Genomic DNA, 23,072 nt, shown 5'->3' on the forward strand with positions numbered 1-23,072 from the left:
ATAGTTTGCATTGCCTTGTCAAGACCTCGTAATTCCCTAATACTGAACTCTGAATATGGTGGTACCTGTAACGTGGAATTATCGTAATAGGTATCTAAGATTTCTCCGAGTCCGTCCGAGGCCACCATCGAGGCTGCTTCCAAATCATCTGTATTAACGAGTTCTTTCCTCATAGTCTGAAGAGCCTTAGTAGTCTTCGCGGAAAGTCGTCGGTAGTCTACAAAACCTAATTCATCACGAACAGTGCCGATGCCTTTTTTAGCGGCTATCGTAGACAAGGCTAGGGGCTTACGAGAACGAGAATGCATAAGATCAATATCCGGAGCGCCATGCAGTCGCAATATTCCTTTACTATCTATCTCAAACTTTGAATATTCACGACCTATTGGAGTAACATAATTCTTATCATCTTTTAATGCATCGTAATAATCATTGACGGTTGATTGTAAAATTTCATCGTTAAGATTTGTGCCACCAAAGTTGGTTTCATCAGTATCTTCGATTGGGTTATCAAAGTCACCAAAGGTACTTAGATCAAAGTCATTATGTTCAAAATTAGTCATTTTTATATTAAACATAGGGTACATGTTTTCAATATAACAATGTCTTCGCAATACGGACGCAAGTTAAACCCACAACGTAGACTTCGAGATCCATTAGGGGTCAAAGCAATTCGTCAGTCTGTAACTATAACTAATAACCCTAGTACCATCGATCAGAATCAAACGCTTCTGGTTCGCTTTCCTAATCTCGGCGCACACAATGTGTTAGTTCCGGGAACTGTCCGACTAGCATTTACGATTGTTTTGACTTTAACAGTGAGCCCGTTCAGAACATAGGTCGTGCTATCGTTAAGAAAATAGTTATCAAAATTAGCGGTAATGAGGTTTTGAGTATTGACGATAGCGATGTATACTATTGTTCTCTGGAGAACGGATAAAGAGCGGGAAAACTTACAGTACCAAGGAATTTGTAATAAGAACACATTGAGACTGCGCGTAGGTGCTGAAAATGGTGTTGATACCAACGAAAAAGATAAGGCCGATGCCGACGCATTAGGTAACAGATTCTATGTTCCCCTAGACTTTGAATTACTAGATTCCCACATGCCTTTTTATCAAGCATCCCTAGGCGATAGGTTAGAATACGAACTCACTTTTAACGACTACGGTAGAGTAATCAGATCCGCTGAAGATGCTAGCTATTCCATTGACAATATCTCGCTGGAGTACGATATGATAACGGATCCCGAATTAGCCAGACAAATTCGTAACCAGTATTCGGGAAGTTTAGCCATTTTGTACGATCGCGTGCTGCGACATCGAAAGATCACGAGGGACAAAAAAGATACGATGTGGAATATCAATCTAAACGTCCCCACGAGGTCGTTGAAGGGTATTTTAATGTTGTTTGAAGATCCCTCCGATGCGTTTAAAAGAAATACCGAGAAGTTCTACAATCCCAAGATTACGAAAGTAGAATTGACTATCGAGGGCGTTCCTAATCAACTATATAGCCAAGGAATGCTAGCGTATCACCAGTGGGATGAGATTAAAAAACTTCCTTCTATAAAACGTTCTCCGGAAGTTAACGCGGTCGTGAAAGATCTGTCTCTCGGGAGTGTATCGATGGGTGAATACCTAACCACGAAGTACGCGCTATGGCTCGACATGCGAACAACGGATGATGACCAACTACACGGCAGTGGGAGGAGAATAGAAAATGCTAGCGAGAGTGTCACCATACAGATAACGAAGCTTCAGGAATCAGCTGGTAAATTAAACATATATTTGTGCGTGATTATGGCAGCGCAACTTAATATACAGAATGGGAGATTCGTGCAAGCAATCTATTGATAATCTTTTACCTAAAGATCCGCACTGCGCTATCATATGCGGGCAAACGGGCTGTGGAAAAACAGCTTTTATTCTAGATATTTTAGAAAGTCATTACCGGGACGTTTTCGATCATATTATTATTCTGTGCCCGACTATAAGCGTTAATAAAACATACTTATCGAGAGATTGGGTAATGAATGACGACAGGGTACACAGAGTCGATCCGGGCGATCGTTTTCAAGACTGTCTCCGAGTATGTCACGAAAAATACAAAGGAGAATCAACCCTTTTCGTAATAGACGACTGCAGTGCGAGTAAAGAACTAACAAAACAGAAGGATATGCTTTCGTATTTAGCATTCTCCGGTCGGCATACTCAACATAGCGTTTGGGTACTTACTCAAAAATACAACTCTGTCCTGAAAGATCTCAGAGAGCAGACCAAATGGGTAGCGCTGTTTCATTGCAAAGACCGAGATTCATTCGAGGAATGTTTACGCGAAAATGACGTCATTTATACCAAGGGTGAACGTGACAAAGTCAGAAAAGTGTTAGCGGCAACGAAGCACTGTAAACTCGTATTAAAAACCGATCAACCAGCTGCTTATGCAATTGCTTAGCAAAATTGTAGCAAAAATTTAGCAAAATTGTAGCAAACATAGCAAAATTGTAGCAAAAATTTAGCAAAATTGTAGCAACTATAGCAAAATTATAGTAAAATGTAGCAAATTGAACATTAGCGGTTAATATGACATAAAATGTGGTTCGAAATCCTCATTCTTTCGCAACAGTTCATTATTACAGGATGTATTGGATATGTCATATTATATTATGTTAGACATAAATATCTCCTTAGGTATTACATTATGGAATGCGACGAACTCATCGAACAAATGCTCAAAGAATCTGATGCTGAAGTAGTTACAGATAAACATAGAGAAAGACTCGCGGCTTTGGTAGCCGGTGGAAAATGTTCCCAATATTTGGGAGAAAATTATACCATCGAAAAAATTGATAACATGACCGACGAAGAGATTAAAAACTGTACGTGCGTTACGAGTCTAGACTGGGAGCTACCATGACTAAAACGATAGGGTCGTCTATATTACAACTATACACAGTCGTAGCTAGTACGTTTCTCCCCATCCCGGCAGAACATCGCATTTATTTATGCGAATCTCTAGAGAAAGACCCATTCATCGAACACGCTATAAGCTCAGTGAGCTGTGAGTTTTATCATAGATTCGGAATGTTCTTAGCTCCGTTCACCACAGCTTTAATAACGGCTAGGTATTGTCAATTTAAACATACGTGCCCACTTAATAATAATGGAGACACAACAGGTGACACCACAACAGATTGCGCAACCACAACAGATTGTGAAAGAGGAACCACAACAGATTGCGGAAACGGAACAACAAGTGAATGAGGAACCACCACATGTGAATGAGGAACCACAAGTGAATGAGAAAATACTAAAACCCAGAGTTACTAAGAACCCCCCAAAAATAGCTGCAGGAAGAAAGGGAGGGCTGGCGCGCAAAGCAAAATTAATAAATAATTCAAATCCGATTAAAACATGGGCACTAGTAGGAGTTGCTGGTATAGCAGCTGTATGGTTCTTTTATAAGACCGGAGAAGAGAAAACGTCACCCCCGCCGCAACAAGAAGTTCAATTAGAGGTTAGTCCTCATATAATGCTATAAGAAGCATGACTACTCCAGTTACAGACGGTAAAATGTTGGTAAACGCGACGTATCATTCAGCGGTGGTCACCGGCTTGGCCATTGGCTATGCCCGTATGGCTAAAATGATTACTAAAGCCACACCTCCCAAGCTAGATTTTAATGGATTTGATATAGGTATGATGGTTCTGGATATTGGATTAGCAATGGCAACGAAGGATATGCTCATCAAACAAGGACTTATCCCGGAAGACATAATGAAGTAATTAAACATTTGAATATTTATATTCATATGGCATCAATTGCGATGATGGTCGGTGGAGCTGTTGTTAATGCTCCAGCTTTTTCGGGGAGTAATTATTTATTTTCCAGTATGAGGGAATCAAACGCTAAAGAAGTTGAAGAGGAGCGTAAACGACATAATAAAGCATTAGAACAATACCAAGCAGCTCAGTTACAATATACGCAGCAGAGAATGAAGAGATTAGACTTTATTCATGAACAACTGATTAAAGAAGGACATAATAAGGCATTAGAACAATACCAAGCAGCTCAGTTACAATATACGCAGCAGAGAATGAAGAGATTAGACTTTATTCATGAACAACTGATTAAAGAAGGACATTCAATTCAAACATTTAAGGATGTCGAATCTGCCATGCACGAATACTTCCTCGTTTATGGGAAAAAACTCGACCCAATACCGAGACCAACAATGAGTCAGTTTTATACACCCTCAGAGGCTCAGAAAGACCGAGACACAAGAAAAAATACCCATATATACAAAATATACAATTTTGTATATTTGATATTTCCAAAATATACAATTTTGTATAGTTGGTATTTCCAAAACTATACAATTTTGTATATATGGTTAGATTTTACCACTGCTTCATTCAATTTCATCACCCCCCCTTATAGAAGGTTTCACATAATATGTGGTTGCAAAGTTTACTAATGATACCGAACAGTATTATTATTGCATGTGACAATAATGCTTTAATACTATTTTCATTATGACAACTATATGATGTTATGACATAATTTGTATTTCGTTATGTTTTACATAAGAAATAGAACATTTGTACAGATCTTAATAACAGTTTGATCAATATAAAATGCGTACGCCAGCAACAAGTAGTTGAAAGTAGTTTTAAACATTAAACTGATGCTCGTCAACCCGTAGTCCCAGATAACGATATGATTCTACATAGACCAGTGTTTGCCCAGCGTAGAGGAATCTGGTTAATCTGTATCACTTAACGAGTTTGAATAGCTTACTCTGCCCACAGTCGAGAGCAGCACAGTAATTAGTAGTTTAGACCAGGCGAATACACTGGTCACACTTGACTGGTCTGTCTGATGATTCGGTCACCTGCCAAATGGGGTGTCTGACAATTGGGTGTGAACCTTACAGAGGAAGTTATTTTATGAATGCGTCACGTGTTTCAAAAGTGATGACCATTATCTAAGTAAAATACTTCTAAGATCATAAAGGACATAACATTTAATAAAGTGAAATTCATTTTCGACAAACTTTTATGAACAAATTTAAAACAGTGCGGGCAGATTCTATTTTCTAAAAGGTTTGGGGGGTTGTAAATCGTCCTGTTTCGATCCAGATCTAAAACTAGCTAAAATGCGACGGTGGTCCCTGTATTTAAAACATAAGGAGCAACAACGTTACGATCATGAAAGTTCTTAATGTATTGCCGTTAACGTTATGTTTATCGTTCCAAAGCTGTTCTCCAGCTCAGTTCATCTTTGTTTACGAGAACATTTTTAATATGGGCAATTTTCTTCTTTCGGGACATTGGAGCAGTCATAATATTCATAACATCATAAATATTAAGATTACAGGCAATTTTAACAACAACTTTAGTACTCCATGAACTTTTACATAGTAACCATTTTCTTCATCAAAGTGTTACAAGTACTGTTATTAAATCTTGGGGTAGTCTAAAAACATTAGCATGTAATGTAACAAACGGGGAGGAGAGACCCATGTCTCCATTATTGGCTATACTGGAGGTACCGTTACTAACACCAAGAAATAATTTACAGGCTCTATTTTGGATTAGATTAACGTTTTATCCTCGTATACCAGAGCCATAGAACATTACCGGCTCAACAAGACTTTCATACAGTTTCATAAAAACATCATAAGACATACACCCAACAGAATAAAACAAAGACAAAGCATGGCTGACAGAATTGTACAACTCTTTCACAGTTTCACATATCTCGATGCTCGTCAACCCGTAGTCCCAGAAAACGATATGATTCTAGATAGACCAGTGTTTGCCCAGCGTAGAGGAATGAAACCGATGATCTCGCTGGTGATTTCTAAAATGAATTACGTTTGTCTTATTCATATTCACTGACAGTTGCCAACGTGTTGATCATTCATGCAGTACATTAATCATGGATTGTAATCAACATTCATTGGGGGCAGTTAATGCAATATCGTCAGCATACATTAAAATGGAGAGCATAGTCTCATCAACAAGTACGCCACAATTGAGATTGTTAATAGCCAGGTCGTTAACATACACAGAACATATAGCTGGGGATAATTTACAGCCTTGCCCTACACAATGTTAAACAGTAAAACGTACTGTAAGAAATTCTCCTACACGTGCAGTAGAATTGACATCGACATACAATCGACTGGATAGCATTCAATATCTTTCCTCGAACTCCAATATTCCTCAGCTTCGCTATAAACGGTGTCGAAGGTTTTTTTTACATCAACAAATGTAACAAAGGTTGATTGTTTTGTTTTTTTCTATGCTGAACTAAAGACGTTTAAACCTATAAATGACCAATACAGTCTCATTTGGATCTAAAATCATTTTGCTTATCAGCTATGATATTGTCCTTTTCAAGCCACTTAGTCTTTAATTGAGTACATGAGCATATACTTGTTAGGAATAGATGTTACAATGATACCAAAGGGTTTCTAAAATCCTTCATACCGCTCTTAGGAATAGGATGGATATATCGCTGTTCCACATAGCTGGTACAGTTCCATTTACGAAGCAATAGTTAATAATTCTGTGCGACAAATCAACTGAACTTACATTTTTTTAACACTTCTGCAGGAATATCATCCACACCTGTAGCCTTTCCATTCTTAAGTCTAAAGACTAAAGACTAATGTGATGTCTGGGAGTGAACCTTACATGTTTATCATTTATCACACCCATTTCTTGAACTAGCTACTCCGAATTGAGCCATAATTCATTCACCACAGTCCTAAGGGGAAATTCAAACATATCCACCTATAATTCACGACTACTGCAATCTTGTCAAATAACATGTGCTTGACATCAGGTCGATTTTATTGATATCTTGTAATGACTGTTGGAATATTATCTATGCATTATCCTGTTTAAAAATCTAGATATATTTACAATATCATGTATGCATTTTTGAATCATTGTATTCCGGAGTGGTCTTCATATAAACTTCTTGACCAATCCGCTTCATGTACATTTTCAGAAAAACAGAACATAACATGGGAATACCGTTCGAATTGAGCCTCGCTCAATTTCCCTGTGCGCTGTGATTTTTTATTTATTTTTTTTAAATGAAAATTTTACAGGGACTAGCTGTGCTACCACAATACTTGTGTTAATTAATATTGATAACATTGAATGTTAAACCATTTTTACAGTTTTGTCTAATTTTAGCGATAATGAAAACTGAGTAGAGATAAGATATATTGATGAACAACGTCTTTATTACAGTAAGGAGCGACGCTTAGGTGTATGTTGTAACACCATTATCAAGCAAGTGATGTTGTTCATCCACAGATCTTATCCTCTCTCAATACTCCAACTTCTAAATTCCTCGCAAAGAAGATAATGATACTTGTTTTGAATCTTGCCATCGTACAAAATATTCTTCGCACAGTATTCAAGAAACAATGTAATATTAATATCATATTACGCCATCAATATATGTTGTGCAATATTTGAGAGGTTGGCGCCTGTCGGGACGGTGTGAGATGCTAAAACTGTTCTTGTATAGTCTAGTATCCTTTGGCTAGTGACAGCTACCACTGTTTATTCCCATTCAAGTTGCTAACGGTGTTTCATCTAAACAGTATTATGGGAACGGAAATTAAAACATTACTTCATTCGTTATGCTACCATTTTTGAATATATGTCCATGAGATTAATCTGTTCATTTTTCCGTATTTTTATTACGGAACTTATAGCTTTGTGTGGCATAAACGATCAAATAGTAAGATGACTACAATTAAAGGGCATTAATAACGAGAGGCTGTTCACATATATGTACATCATATATGTATCACGCGAATCATTTCTGATTTTACTCGACGTAAGAGCTAGAAACGTTACCTACTTCCGGCACAGCGGTTCTAGATGTTGGCGCTATCTAGATTGGGTCCCTGACACATGCAGCTCTATTTGATGGGTGTATTGTACTTATTAATCTGAACTTTTATAAATCTATTTTTTGCAAATATATTCTAGTCACTCCAACTGATCATTGTTACTAAAATATATAGGATTGTTGTCGATAACGTGTCCATTCGTATGTCTGTTTTACGTCTGTTCTACTAATTATTGACACTAAGAAACTCGTACAATTTTTTAAATCATTACTAAACGTGTTGTACTTGTATACATCTTAATTGAAAAGTGGGAGAAAAGTTGCTTACTGTATTTTGCCGCCTTTGATGGTTCTGATGATCAAGATAACAACGTCAAAATCTAAGTATTCAGGAGTCGATGAGGATTCAGGAGTTTTTGAATTGATGCAGAACTTACTTACTTACTTACGTTTGGAGATTTAACGTGCGCTTTCCGACTGGAGCGTATTTCGCACACGGGCCCGGTCGGGCCATTTAGCGTGGTTTTGAAGGGAAAATAAAGGTGTTGCAACCAGAGGGGGGTTTTAGTGGTTGCTTATATAAGTTTTGGAGATTTTGAAATTTGGAATGCATGCCTAGGGGTGTGGTAGTGTACTAAGGGAGTGTGTTGGTGTGTGTTTGTTTGTTTATGTGGTGTGGTTGAGTGTTTTTAGATGCGGATCAATGGATTGGTTTTAGTTAAGTATACGCCTAGTGCTTTAAATTTTTCTATATTGTTATGTGGATTTAGGATTGATTCTAGGGTTATGGCTTTATCTAGTTTTAGATTTGTTTGGAGTGTTGCTCGGTGGGTTTGGTAGTGCGTGCAGTGTAAGAGTGCATGTTCTATTGTTTCCAGGTGTGGGCAGTGTGGGCATTTTCCGGTTGCGTGTTTTTTTATTTTTAGGAGTTGACTGTTTAGTTTAGTGTGACCTGTTTGGAGTTTGGTGATTATTCTATCAATTTTCTTGGATGGATGGAGGATTTTAGGTTTGGTTAGAGGTTTTTTGAGGATTTTGATTATCTGTGTGTTTGTTTTTAGGTATGTCTTATGCCATTTTTGGGTGATTTTACGTTTGTTAATGCTTTTGATCTCTGCTTTAGATATTGGTAGATTAAGGCTTATTTCAGGAATTTTGAGGGATTTTTTGGCGGCTTGATCGGCGTTTTCGTTTCCAAATATTCCTACGTGGGCTGGGATCCAGATAAGTGCTATTTGTTTGCCTGCCTCTGTTAAGTTATTTGCGCTTTTGAGTATTTGGTTAATGAGTTTAGGGCGGTTTTTGGTGTTTTTATTTTGGAGGGCCTGTAGTCCACTTAGTGAGTCTGTGAGTATTAGGATTTTTTTATGTTTTTTAGCATGTTGGTTATGGAGGGCGGATGCTATGCCCATTAACTCTGCAGTGAAGATGGATTGGTTGTTTGGGAGTCGATAAGATTGAGTGTTCCTATTTGGTTGTGCTATGTGGACTCCGAAACCAGTGCGATTTGTGATGTGGCACCAATTTGGCCAGTTTTCGTGTATGTAAGCTAGTGTGGTGGATTTAGCTATGTTTGGATCGGTTTGTTTGTTTATTGAGTTTGCCAGAGATGTGTCTATTTTGGGGATTTTTAGTTTTGGGGTAAATATATTTGATGGTTTGCAGTTTTGTTGGAGGTTATCTATTTGGTTTTCGTTTAGGTAGTTGAAAATTCGTTGAGATATTGGAGTAAGTAAAGGGTGCTTCCTAGTTAGAGCCTTGTTACGAGGGCGGATATTTTCGTTTATGAGGTTTTGGATGAGAGGGTTTGATTGGGACGAGGCCCAGAAATTAAGGGTTAAGTGTTGCCTACGTAGGTTTAGTGGCATTTCTCCTGTTAAGGCCTGAAGTGAAGTGAGAGAGGTGCCATGTTGGGAACGTGTGACTATTTTAAGAGCTTGGTATTGGATTGAGTCTAGTTTTTTGGTTAGGTTATTGCTAAGCGTACCATAGATCGCACATCCGTAATCTAATTTAGACCTAATTAGTGATGTGTAGAGAGAGAGTAGAGTATCTTTGGAGGCCCCCCAGTTGGAGCTGGTGAGGCATCTTAGTGCGTTTAGATCTTTGCTGCATTTAGTTGTTAAGTTTTTAACGTGGGCCTCCCATGTTAGGTGTTGATCGAAGATTAGCCCTAGGAATTTGGTTTGTTTTTGGAACTTAATTGGTTTATTGTTTAATTTAAGATTTGGGGTGGTGTGTTTCATTTTTCGGTGTTTGAAGACTATTCCTGTAGTTTTTTCGGAGTTTAGGGAGAAGCCCCACTTGTCTGCCCATTGCTGTATTTTATTTAGGGATTTTTGGAGTAGATTTTGGGAAGTTGACATACTTTTTGTGCGGATCCAGAGGGCTCCGTCATCTGCGAATTTGGATGTTTTAATTTTAGGGGATAGGCCCTCGAAGAGGTCATTGATCATTATGTTAAAGAGTGTTGGGCTAAGAATGCTGCCCTGGGGAGTGCCGTTTTCTAGGGGACACTGGTCCGATAGAACCTGGTCTATACCCACTGTGATTTTTCGGTTATTTAGGAAGTCCTGGATGTAGTTAACGATTTGTCCTTTTAGTCCTATTTTTTTAAGTTTTTGAATTAGCCCGTTGTGCCAAACCATGTCGAATGCTTTTGAGAAGTCCAAGAAGATGCCTGTAGTATATTGTTTGTTGAGTTGTCCTGTTTTGATCTCCTGTTCTAACCGGGCGAGATTGTCTAGAGTTGAGCGGCCAGGAGTGAACCCGCTTTGGTCTGTATTTATGGTGTTGTTTAGAGTTAGGTAGTGTTGTAATCTATTTTTGGTCATTTGATGCAGAATCAAGGTTGGGGGTTATTATAGGCCTAATAGTGCACCACGTGATTTATGTCCAGGCCCCCGTGACATGCAGTTGTCATGTGACATGTAATTAACTAATTGAATTGCAAAAACAATTCCGACAGCAAATAACCGCATCCACAACAACAATGCGTGGATGCAAAGAAAGAAACCATTTTAAACCCCTTTCTGTATATTTGTATTTGTATTCCTTTCTGAAACTATCATTCTGCAAACAGTTGTGTTCACCGCCCATTGTGATACTTCTACTTAAGAAAATAAAAAAGGATGTTTATTTAGTCATTTGACATGCGTTCATTGTTAACAAAGATTAGTGTGAAAGGGTTACTAAGTTTGTCATCCAGTATAATGCACTTCCTCGATTAGCATAATTAGAACAGAGTTTGTAATTAGTTATATCCTGACTCCAGTTAACCAAGGCAGCTACATCAGTTGTGATTTATGAATTTGTGGAATCTTAATAAATAAACGACCGCCTGTCGCAAAAGTGCAAACGAACATTGAACACGCACAGTCGCAGAATTTCCTTTCGTATATTTGAGGGTGAACGTGAACGAAGCCGTGCAAGATGCTTTACAGCGATTTGTCTTCAGAACACATATTGAGCTCAGGTAAGTTTATTAATGATGATATTTTCATTCATTCATAGATATGGCGATCATGGGCGCTGACACCATATGTATTCGCAATAGAACATTTGGAAGACTAGACACAAATTGAGTCACAATATGACAACATCAAATCAAAGAATTTGTAATGCAACAGATTTAAGGCATTGAAATTGTACATTATTATAAAATACATGAGTGTCGCTACGTCTCATGTCAAATACATCAATGAATTATTTATAAACAAAATTAATTTAATATTACTATGAATTTATAACTAAAATTATGGAGTCTTGCATGTCGAGCCAACAAACTATAGTACATATTATTCACCTTGGAATTTCTGTTTACTGTGCTTGCGGTGGGGTCCACCCAATTCCCAAAATGGACAGTTCCAAATACTACTGCGTAAAATATTAATGCCAATTTGGAGAAAATTACCAAATGAATGAATGCAAGTAAAACTTAATCCAGGGAAAAAGAAAACTGTTCAATATCACGTCAAAGTGTGCCCAAGTGCAAAACCTAATCTTAAAATGAAAGGACTTTGGTATTAATATTTCAGTCAGATTCTGATATTGGCGAGTTAACGAGGTAAGCCCTATGATAAATTGTCTTAAATACCTTTCTGGTGTCCACCGCCGTGAACCATACTCACTCACTCAGATAAATAACCCCTTTTACATAAGTCATGAACAAGCATATATATATTGCCAATATTTTGCTCCCATGTTTTCGATAATTGTACCAAAGAACAAGAATTAATCCTAGAATGTCTACACATAAATTCATTACGGACGCTGAAATAATGCCGATGAGACGTTAATTTTTACCTCGCCCACTCACTGATTACGGACTATTTGTCGGGCAATAAGAGGTACAAGCCACGAGAAAATGTAGAGTGAGACCAACGTAGCCATAACACCTTTTTACAAGATGGAAAACATCTTTGCTGTTAGTGATTACATATAATGAAATCTTACCAATTCACAGGCTATACGTTGTAGAACTGAATGCTATGCCAAGTCATTCCTACCTGATACCATTAATAATTGGAATAGTCACCGGAAAAAGAGGATTATTAAACTTAGACAATGTTATATTCAGTTAAGCCATGATACCAGATTTTGTCACTTTAAACTTCCATCGGCTTAAAAAACACATCTCAGATAACACATCATGCATGCTCTTGTGGCTGTCACAATGGTACACTGCATTAATTTTTACACATGTCCCAACTACAATATATTTAGAAACGATTCTATTCTAAAGGTTCAGTGAGGTCCTAATCCGTGGTTTATTGGAAACAATTTGAACAGTGCCTAATTTGGCTATTTTGAAATCGGCCATGTACATCCGACGTTCGGGTGGATTTGCACATATATAATAACTAGTAGTAAGACTTAATACATACTTTGAGACACGTATTAAGTATTAAACAGTTAAATAGCTTTTCTTAGGAAACCCCTTTCCATCAACCGCACTATTGACCTATCTTTTTTGTTCTGTTTTGATGTATTGATGTATTATTTAATACAATATGTATATCTCCCCTCATCCCAATGTAAATAAAAGGAAGCTTGGTGGGGACTTTTGGGATATAAGAAATGAATACAGACTGCCATATTGTCTGAATGTCTTAACAATCACCGGGTGTGACCACGTAGACAGGATAACATTCGGGTTTCTCATAATTACTCCATGAGCATGCTTGGTATTGTAGCTTGGGGATATTAAATGTAAGTTTGTTATCAGGGGAGATTGATAGTGAACTTTTAGTACCAGTTAGATATGATATCTATATGACTTCTTTCTGTTTGACAAAGGATTAAGGGTATATGTGTGGGTAATCCTTCCACGCTGATGAAAGAAAGTCACTCTACTTGTTCATGTAATCTACGTCAAATAAGATCAGAACACATGCATTATTACAACATACTCAGGATACCAATAACAACGAAATGTACAAATTAACAAACATGATCAATATTATTATTACATGTTAATGCCATGTATGTAAATATAGCTATATAAACATATGTTTAATTTTTCAGCTTGTGTGAAGTCGTCCATAAATACAAGAAAACGTATATTTTCCCAAAATTATATTACCCTCAAAAGGGCAATTATATTCATGTTACATTTTTTCAGTCTCTTTTTTTAATTCGAATTACGTAACATTTATGTTACTTTGAATTTATTAGACCCATGTTGTTGTTACAGACCCAAGGATTGACTAGGTTCATTACATGTCATAAAAGTGCCGGGACATAATATGGTGGCAATACATTCTCGAATTAACACCTGTCACAAAGGGACAGGCAATTTGGGTTTGTCCTCAGGGAATGTGTTATGCAATTTGTGTATTCACAAAATAACATTCAACAAATTATGTACATGGTCCTGTGATGTAGGATTCATGCATTCGTACTTTTTTTAAATAAATGAATTGCATTTTTTTTCTTAACCGTGTGCGAAATACGCATAATGTCGGAAAGCGTAAGTTAAATACTGACTTCATCCCAAAATAAATCACAAACCCTCTCTTATAATTTGTATATTATTCCATATTTTAATTATGTAAATCACGTTCCTGTCACTTTTAATGTAGAATACGTTAGTCACTCAACCAATTCCATTATTATTTTCCCAAAGATCAAAGATTAAAGCAGTTATCAAGATTTATTTTCAATATCTTTAAAAATACTTAATCTTTACATTGAAACTGCCATCATGATGTATTATTATTATTATTATTATTATTATTATTTTTATTATTATTATTGATGTACATATGGTTTGCACCCAACCATGCGCGTGCCAAATTATACAGCGTCAAGCTTTTAGAGCGCCAACTAAGTTTTCCAAAGTAGAAATTAAGCCAAATGAATATATATCAAGTTTCCTTTTGCTAGAACATATGCATGCTGTTGTGTTTTTTCAAGGTAATCTTCGTTCTCGCATTGATAACAATATTAAAAGAACAAGTATTATAAAATATAATACGGGAATATATTACACACGTTATTTACGCTTCCGGTTGCTCATAATACAATTTTCCCCAAGGACTACCGTTTTACAAAACGCGATTTTCCGCGTTTCCGCCGAGATTTCACATTATATTAATGTATATCTACAATGAAACCGACAGCTCAGAACAAACCATATTCAACACTTTTAAGTAGTGATAAAATAGTTTTCATCCTCTGTGCAATCCACTCTGTTGGCATATGTGCACGAGAGCATGTTACAAAACACATCGCGGCCTCCCCGTAAAACGAATCTAAGCTCAAACACTTTCAATACAGAACTTACCGCCAATGCAATCGCCCCCGACAGCTAATCCTCTCTGTGCATTTGACCATAAAGTCTACTCACATACCAAGCACCGCGCCAGGAAAAGTACCAGACGCCTCAACCGCCCATCCGTCAATATCATTGCAAGGACAGTATGTACTCCCGCTAACAGTGTGGAGTACTAATTAAACATTCCAGTAATGTTACCCGCCACTATATCAGTTTTTTGTAACTTCTGATACTATTTTGCACATACAAAACAAATATAGAGCAATACATAGCAATTATCCTCCTTTACCAACATATACAAAGAAACACAGTGCTCAACTTAAAACACTTCAATTTGCACATATTTAATAATTATACAGAAATACATAATAATTATCTCCCTTTACCAATATATACAAAGAAAACACAATATTTTCGTAGTATTTTTAAAAAATAATCTTTGATAATATTTTGTAGATGATTTTTCCCAAGGACTACCGTTTTACAAAACGCGATTTTCCGCGTTTCCGCCGAGATTTCACAAAATAACAATGTATATCTACAATGAAACCGACAGGTCAGAACAAACCAAATGCAACACTTTTAAGTAGTGATAAAATAGTTTTCATCCTCTGTGCAATCCACTCTGTTGGCATATGTGCACGAGAGCATGTTACAAAACACATTGCTGCCTCCCCGTAAAACGAATCCAAGCTCAAACACTTTCAATACAGAAGTTACCGCCAATGCAATCACCCCCGACAGCTAATCCTCTCTGTGCATTTGACCATAAAGTCTACTCACATACCAAGCACCGCGCCAGGAAAAGTACCAGAGGCCTCAACCGCCCACCCGTCAATATCATTGCAAGGACAGTATGTACTCCCGCTAACAGTGTGGAGTACTAATTAAACATTCCAGTAATGTTTCCCGCCACTATATCATTTTTTTGTAACTTCTGATACTATATTGCACATACAAAACAATTATAGAGCAATACATAGCAATTATCCTCCTTTACCAACATATACAAAGAAACACAGTGCTCAACACTTCAATTTGCACATATATAATAATTATACACAATAATTATCTCCCTTTACCAATATATACAAAGAAAACACAATATTTTCGTAGTATTTTTAAAAAATAATCTTTGATAATATTTTGTAGATGATGTTTCCAAGGACTACCGTTTTACAAAACGCGATTTTCCGCGTTTCCGCCGAGATTTCACATTATAACAATGTATATCTACAATGAAACCGACAGGTCAGAACAAACCAAATTCAACACTTTGAAGTAGTGATAAAATAGTTTTCATCCTCTGTGCAATCCACTCTGTTGGCATATGTGCACGAGAGCATGTTACAAAACACATCGCGGCCTCCCCGTAAAACAAATCCAAGCTCAAACACTTTCAATACAGAAGTTACCGCCAAAGCAATCGCCCCCGACAGCTAATCCTCTCTGTGCATTTGACCATAAAGTCTACTCACATACCAAGCACCGCGCCAGGAAAAGTACCAGACGCCTCAACCGCCCACCCGTCAATATCATTGCAAGGACAGTATGTACTCCCGCTAACAGTGTGGAGTACTAATTAAACCTTCCAGTAATGTTACCCGCCACTAAATCAGTTTTTTGTAACTTGCTGTTACTATTTTGCACATACAAAACATTTATAGAGCAATACATAGCAATTATCCTCCTTTACCAACATATACAAAGAAACACAGTGCTCAACTTAAAACACTTCAATTTGCACATATATAATAATTATACACAAATACATAATAATTATCTCCCTTTACCAATATATACAAACAAAACAAATTTGGATACACCATATATACAAATTTGTATATTTTGTATATGTCATATATACAAACTTGTATATTTTTGTATATATCATCTTTCCAATCTTGTATATCCTTTGGAAATATCATCTTTCCAAAGGATATACAAGCTTGTATATATGGATTTTTTTTGCAGTGGGTCACATTTGTGATTATGGGATTGACTGCTCTATTGATTTTCAGCTATACCATGAATACGCAGTGACAGCTGTGGCTATGCATAAACCATGATCTATAAATAGACTAATCAATATCTCGCCTAGTGTAGATGTGATTTGCATTTAGACAAATGATATGATAGATGTATATACCATGAATAACTGCTAGTTTACACTCATGGGGAAGACAACTCTATGTAACCGCCGCTGTGTTGAAATTTACTGCGGTATACACATTTATTACATCAAGCGTGGACACATAAACTATACGTGTTCTGAATGCGGGATAGGGGTCAAAGGTCGTTATTGTTTATGTAAGAAACACGGTGCTGATAGGGTCAGGAATCAGATTATTTATGCTAGGAAGAGAGATTACATCAATGAGAGGAATAGGTTGGGGAGAATACGTATTTAGATATATGAAAACAACCAATTAGACATTTGTTTCATTTTGCATATACCATTCAACCACAATGGTTTTTGTCAGAGAGTTGAAGGCTATGGCAAAGCAACGTGGTCTACGTGGATATTCTCGTATGAGAAAAGCTGAATTGATTACCTTACTCGGTTTGGAATACAACAGACCACCCCTGACTGTTAGAGAACTCAAAATTCGAGCGAGAAACAGTGGGCTGAGAGGTTATTCTCGAATGAGAAGAGCTGAATTGATCGTTTTACTAGATAATAATAATGATGATGATAATAATCAACAAGAATTAATATTTGTACCCACATCCGCCGGCGTTGGTAAATATCTAAGAGGTTGGAAGATGGATATTAATTCCAACATGGATGTTAACGATATTAAGCCCATCATATCGAGTAAAATTAACGAGGAATTAGATGATTTACAAAGTATAAAATACCAGCTGACGATTAAAATGTCATTGAGTAAAAGTAACGCAGACGATAGCGTCGAATATACCGAACCATATTTCCGAAGCAATCAAGAAGTTATAACCGAATCCGATACTATAGACGCATCATTAGATACATCAATTCAGAGGATACAGGAAACTTTAGAACGCTGGACTAATAGAGGTTCGGGTTGGGGTGTGGATAAAATCGATAGTTTATATTTAGATATAGCAAATTATATGCCCTTCAAAGGTGGATCTTATATAGATTTACCCCCGTATTATAAGAAGAAAAAAGCCATAATTAACGTAAAAAATAAATCCGATGATTGTTTAAGAATGATGATAAGATCTGCATTGTTCCCCGTAGACAAAAATCCGGATAGACCTTCTAGCTATCCCCAAAACGATGGACTCAACTTCGATGGTATAGACGAACCTACACCAATATCACAAATTGATAAGGTGGAAAAGCAAAATAATTTAGCTATAAATGTTTTCGGACATTCTAAAGGAATTGTTGTACACAGGATAAGCTCCGCTCCGGAACATATTCCCAGAATCAATTCATTTCTGATCGAAAAAGATGGAAAATATCATTATACGTGGATAAAGAGTTTAAACAGGGTGCTATACGATCAAACAAAACATAAGGAAAAGAAATATTTCTGCGAAAGATGCCTGCATGGGTACAGTAGACAAGATCTATTAGAAGCGCATAAAGAAGACTGTAGAGGTGTTGGACAGAATGCTATCAGGATCGATATGCCTAAAGAGGGAAAAATATATTAAAATTTGAACATTATTGTAATCAAATGCCAGTACCGTACGTAATTTACGCCGACTTCGAAGCGCTTATCAAGCCCATAGAAAATACCAACCAAAGCAATACTGATAGTAGTTTTACGTACAAAACTCAAGAACATATTCCTTGTGGGTTTGGATATATAGTTGTAAGATATGATGGGAAAACAAACCCGCCCGTGATTTACAGAGGTCCCGATGCAGCGGGAAAGTTCCTAGAATATCTACAAAATGAAGAGAGAATAATCAGGGAAAAATTATCGTGTAAGAAACCCATGCGTATGACGATAGATGATTGGAGGGCCCACAAGAAGTCAACGAGTTGTCACGTTTGTAATAAACCCCTGGATGGGGATTCCGTAAGACATCATTTTCACGTCACGGGTAATTATCGGGGAGCCGCTCATAACGAGTGTAACTTGAAACTAAAAATGAATGCTCAAACAATACCCATCCCCGTTGTGTTTCATAACCTTAGGGGATATGATTCACATCTCATTATGCAAGCTATCTCAAAGACCGACGGCGGTTTAACGTGCATTCCTAACAATATGGAAAAATACATATCGTTCTCGTTGACTAAACCTATACATTATAGGGACAAGGATGGGAAATCTAGAATAAAGCAAAGTAATGGGCTTAGATTCATAGACTCAGTACAGTTTCTGTTATCTTCCCTGGACAATTTAGCTAATGCGAACAATCCCGATGACTTCGCGATAACAAATCAATATACCGATAAGATAACTCGTCATTTGTTGCTGAGAAAAGGTGTATATCCTTACGAATATATGGATGATTGGTCTAGATTCGAAGAAACTGAATTACCACCCCTCGAATCATTCTATAGTAACTTAACAGAATCTAGAATAACAGATGCCGATTATGAACACGCTCTGACGGTCTGGGATAAATTAGGTTGTAAGAATTTAGGCGATTATCACGATCTGTACTTAAAAACAGATGTACTGTTACTCGCCGATATATTCGAGATATTTAGAAAGACGTGTTTAAAACAATACGGCTTGGACCCGGCATGGTACTATTCCAGTCCCGGACTATCGTGGGATGCATTGTTGAAGAAGACTGGCGTAGAACTAAAACTACTCACAGATTACGATATGCACTTGTTTATTGAGAAAGGATTAAGAGGGGGTATATCGATGGCAGCGAAAAGGTATTCCAAGGCTAATAATAAATTAGTAGAAGGATACGATCCGAGTAAACCCGAAAGCATATATTATATCTCGACGCTAACAATTTGTACGGATGGGCTATGTGTCAACCTTTACCCACGGGTGGTTTTGAATGGGTCAATGTGAATGATATCAATAATAATAATGATGAGAATAAAGGGTACATACTAGAAGTTGACTTGGAATATGCAAGTTCCTTACATAAAGACCATAACAGTTATCCGAAAGATTAATGGTTAATAAAGACTGGATGTCGGAATATCAACGTTCATTGATGGGTAATAATAGGTTAGCTAACGTAGAAAAACTCGTACCAAATTTGATGGATAAGACAAAATATATAGTTCACTACAGAAATCTCCAGTTGTATCTATCGTTAGGTATGAAACTTAAGAAAATACACAGAGTTCTAAAGTTTGATCAAAGCCCTTGGATGGAGCCCTATATAAGGCTGAACACAGATTTAAGAAAGATAGCCACCAGCGATTTCGAAAAGAATCTATATAAGCTCATGAATAACTCGGTATTCGGTAAAACTATGGAGAATCTAAGGAAGCGTGTTGATGTTAAATTAGTCAGATCTAATGAGGAAGAAAGACTCAGGAAACTTATAGCCAGTCCGGCTTTTAACAGAAGCAAGATATTCGATAACGACTTAGCCGCGTTGCATATGCAGTAGAGTAATATAAAATTCAACAGACCGGTGTACGTCGGTATGAGTATTCTCGACTTGTCAAAACACTTAATGTATGACTTTTATTACAACGAACTTAAGAAGCAATACGGCGATAGATGCGAGGTGTTATATACCGACACAGATTCTTTGTTGATGGAAATACAAACCGAGGATGTGTATAAAGATATGGCAGAAAAAATAGATAGGTACGACACGAGCGATTACCCTAAAGATAATCCACTGCACAGCGTAGTAAATAAAAAGGTGTTAGGTAAGATGAAGGATGAATGTGCTGGGACCCCTATAGCGGAGTATGTGGGATTAAGACCTAAGATGTATTCTATAAAAAAGTCCGATAATGGGGAGATAAGAAAAGCCAAGGGTGTTAAAAAGTATGTGGTAAAAAAGCATATCAAACACGAACAGTATAAAGAATCATTATTCAACGGTAGAACGTTCAAACACGAGATGAACTCTTTAAGAAGTTACGATCATAGGATATATGGATTAAGAATGAGCAAGACATCATTATCCCCCTTAGATACAAAGAGATGGATTGATAATGATGGTGTAACTACCTATGCTTATGGTTATGGTGGTAATATCGTACCGTCAGGAACTATGAACAACTCTTCTTGTACAAATGCCCTACCCGGTCCATCTTGAAGATAATAAAGAATAGGCTCTCCTTCTTTCATAACCAATCAACTAATGTTATACGTCTTAAGGGACCATATGGGATCGGTTGCACGACGTAGGCCTCCTTCGAGTTCACCGGGCTGGTATAAATATCTTACCCTTACTCTATCCGGAAGTTTTCGTTCTTTGCCTCTCCTCGGTGCTGAAGATTCGGAAGTCACGGATTTCATTTTAATCGCATCGGATGGTTTCTTCCCTATTAATCTCGTTACTTCATTATTCAGTGCTGATACAACGGCTGATAATCGTGTCACCCATTCGGTTGATCTCAATCGCTCGGATTTCATTTCGATCCCATACTGATAGCCAAACAAACGTTCCCCTAGAGTCCGGTTAAATCTTTCAACAATGGCTTGACTGCGGTGGGCCACTCTTTCACCACAGACGAGTTTGACGTCGTGCTTTGTTAACAGTTTAGTTACCGATCCCATAAACTCTTGACCGGGATCTACTTGAAATAGCTTAGGCCATTTTAGCGGTCCGCGTTTATATATGTGGCTCAGTGCATTAGCTACCTCTGTTGATTCTTTCGATGTTAATGGCTCAGCCTCTTTGTATCGACTAGCCACATCCACTACGGTTAAAGCGTATTTATACGTTTTGCGTTTTACCTTATCGTGAGGAAGAAACAAGAGGTCAGCCTGATGAACTTCATTCGTCGTAGAAATATCAAACTTCTTCCTCGGTATATAACGCTGTGCCGATAAATATATTTGCCACAAAGCTTGTTTCTTTAACCAATCCTTGGCCACATCTTTAGATACCTTTGCCGCGGTGGCTAATTTTTTTATTGCTCCTACACCTTTCCAATATCCTCGTGGGCTAAAGTAAATTTTATTCATTATTAATTAATATTGATGTTTCGTTTAATACATCTCATGACTATCGTTGAATCGCATAATCATTTACACATGAAAGATTCCATCTGTAGTAGCAGTATAGGTATATGAATCCAGCTCCAGTGGAAGTGAGCCAGAACCCCCATTACCTATAAAAATTTATATCATTGGCTCCAGGTGGTGGTGAGCTAGAGCTGAATCTTATGACTATCATTGAATCGCATAGTCATTTACGCATAAAAAATTCCCCCTGTAGTGGTGTTATAGGTATATGAATCCAGCTCCAGTGGAAGTGAGCCAGAACCCCCATTACCTATACTACTTGACTAGACAATATCTGCATGAATAACTCTCTTCACAATGTGACTAGATAAGATCTGCATGCATAGCTCACTTCACAATGTGACTAGATAATATATGCATGCATAGCTCACTTCACAATGTAAGAAGATAATATCTGCATGCATAGCTCATTTTACAATGTAGCGAGATAATATATGCACGCATAGCTCATTTTACAATGTGACTAGATAATATCTGCATGCATAACTGACTTCACAATGTGACTAGATAATATCTGCATGCATAGCTCACTTCACAATGTGACTAGATACTATCTGCATGCATAGATCATTTCACAATGTGACGAGATAATATCTGCATGCGTAGTTCATTCCGTAATCTCACTAGGCACTATATGTATTAATTAGATACAACTAAACATCTAGCTCCGTTCACAGTTTGACTGTATATCAAAGAAAGAAGTGATTTGAATAGAGGGTGTCAGGTTTATCTCACCTTTATACACAAGTTCCGTTTTAGACGGACATTCTGTTTTCCCCCATCGCGTGTAGATAGCACCACCAGTACCCTTACCTGTAACACAAATATATTGGTATTTCAATACATGTCTATATAATTGGTGTGTGAATCGTGGATAATTGTTGTGGACATTTACTTGGTTTGGGAAACATCTACAAATGTATTGACAAACTGTGTCATAAACCTTGATTCACTCTCCACGTGGGCGGACCCTGCTACATGGGACACAATTTCAATAATATATTTACAAAAGTAATACTAACGAGACACTCATATTCTGTGATATACCATAATATAATGTTTTAACGGATATTGATAGGAAATACATGAGTATTTCGTTGATTAGATGACATGATTACTTATACAAAGAACATTATTTTCATAAACACTGATGCACTTTCACATTTCCTCTTTCATTGTTAGCACTTGCAAACACAACCCAGAGATAAAACATTCCTCGATATTAGCCTTTCCCCTGGTTTTCATGATAAAGTAATGAACCCCTTTGCTTTTGACAG

At 37.2% G+C, this 23,072-nt stretch overlaps 1 protein-coding gene across 2 annotated transcripts in view; it reads right to left on the reverse strand.

The window, feature by feature from the left end:
- LOC139460576 (uncharacterized) overlaps positions 1–23,072 on the reverse strand; it is a 42,969-nt gene that overhangs the window by 13,235 nt on the left and 6,662 nt on the right. For both annotated transcript variants that reach the window (XM_071242044.1, XM_071242046.1), the window contains one exon: positions 22,531–22,608. In XM_071242044.1, coding sequence (XP_071098145.1) covers positions 22,531–22,608 — 78 coding nt within the window. The remainder of the gene's footprint in view (positions 1–22,530; positions 22,609–23,072) is intronic.

The sequence above is a fragment of the Haliotis cracherodii genome, unplaced genomic scaffold (assembly GCF_022045235.1).
Source record: "Haliotis cracherodii isolate W230 unplaced genomic scaffold, xgHalCrac1.p SCAF_14, whole genome shotgun sequence".
In the NCBI taxonomy this organism is placed as follows: domain Eukaryota; kingdom Metazoa; phylum Mollusca; class Gastropoda; order Lepetellida; family Haliotidae; genus Haliotis; species Haliotis cracherodii.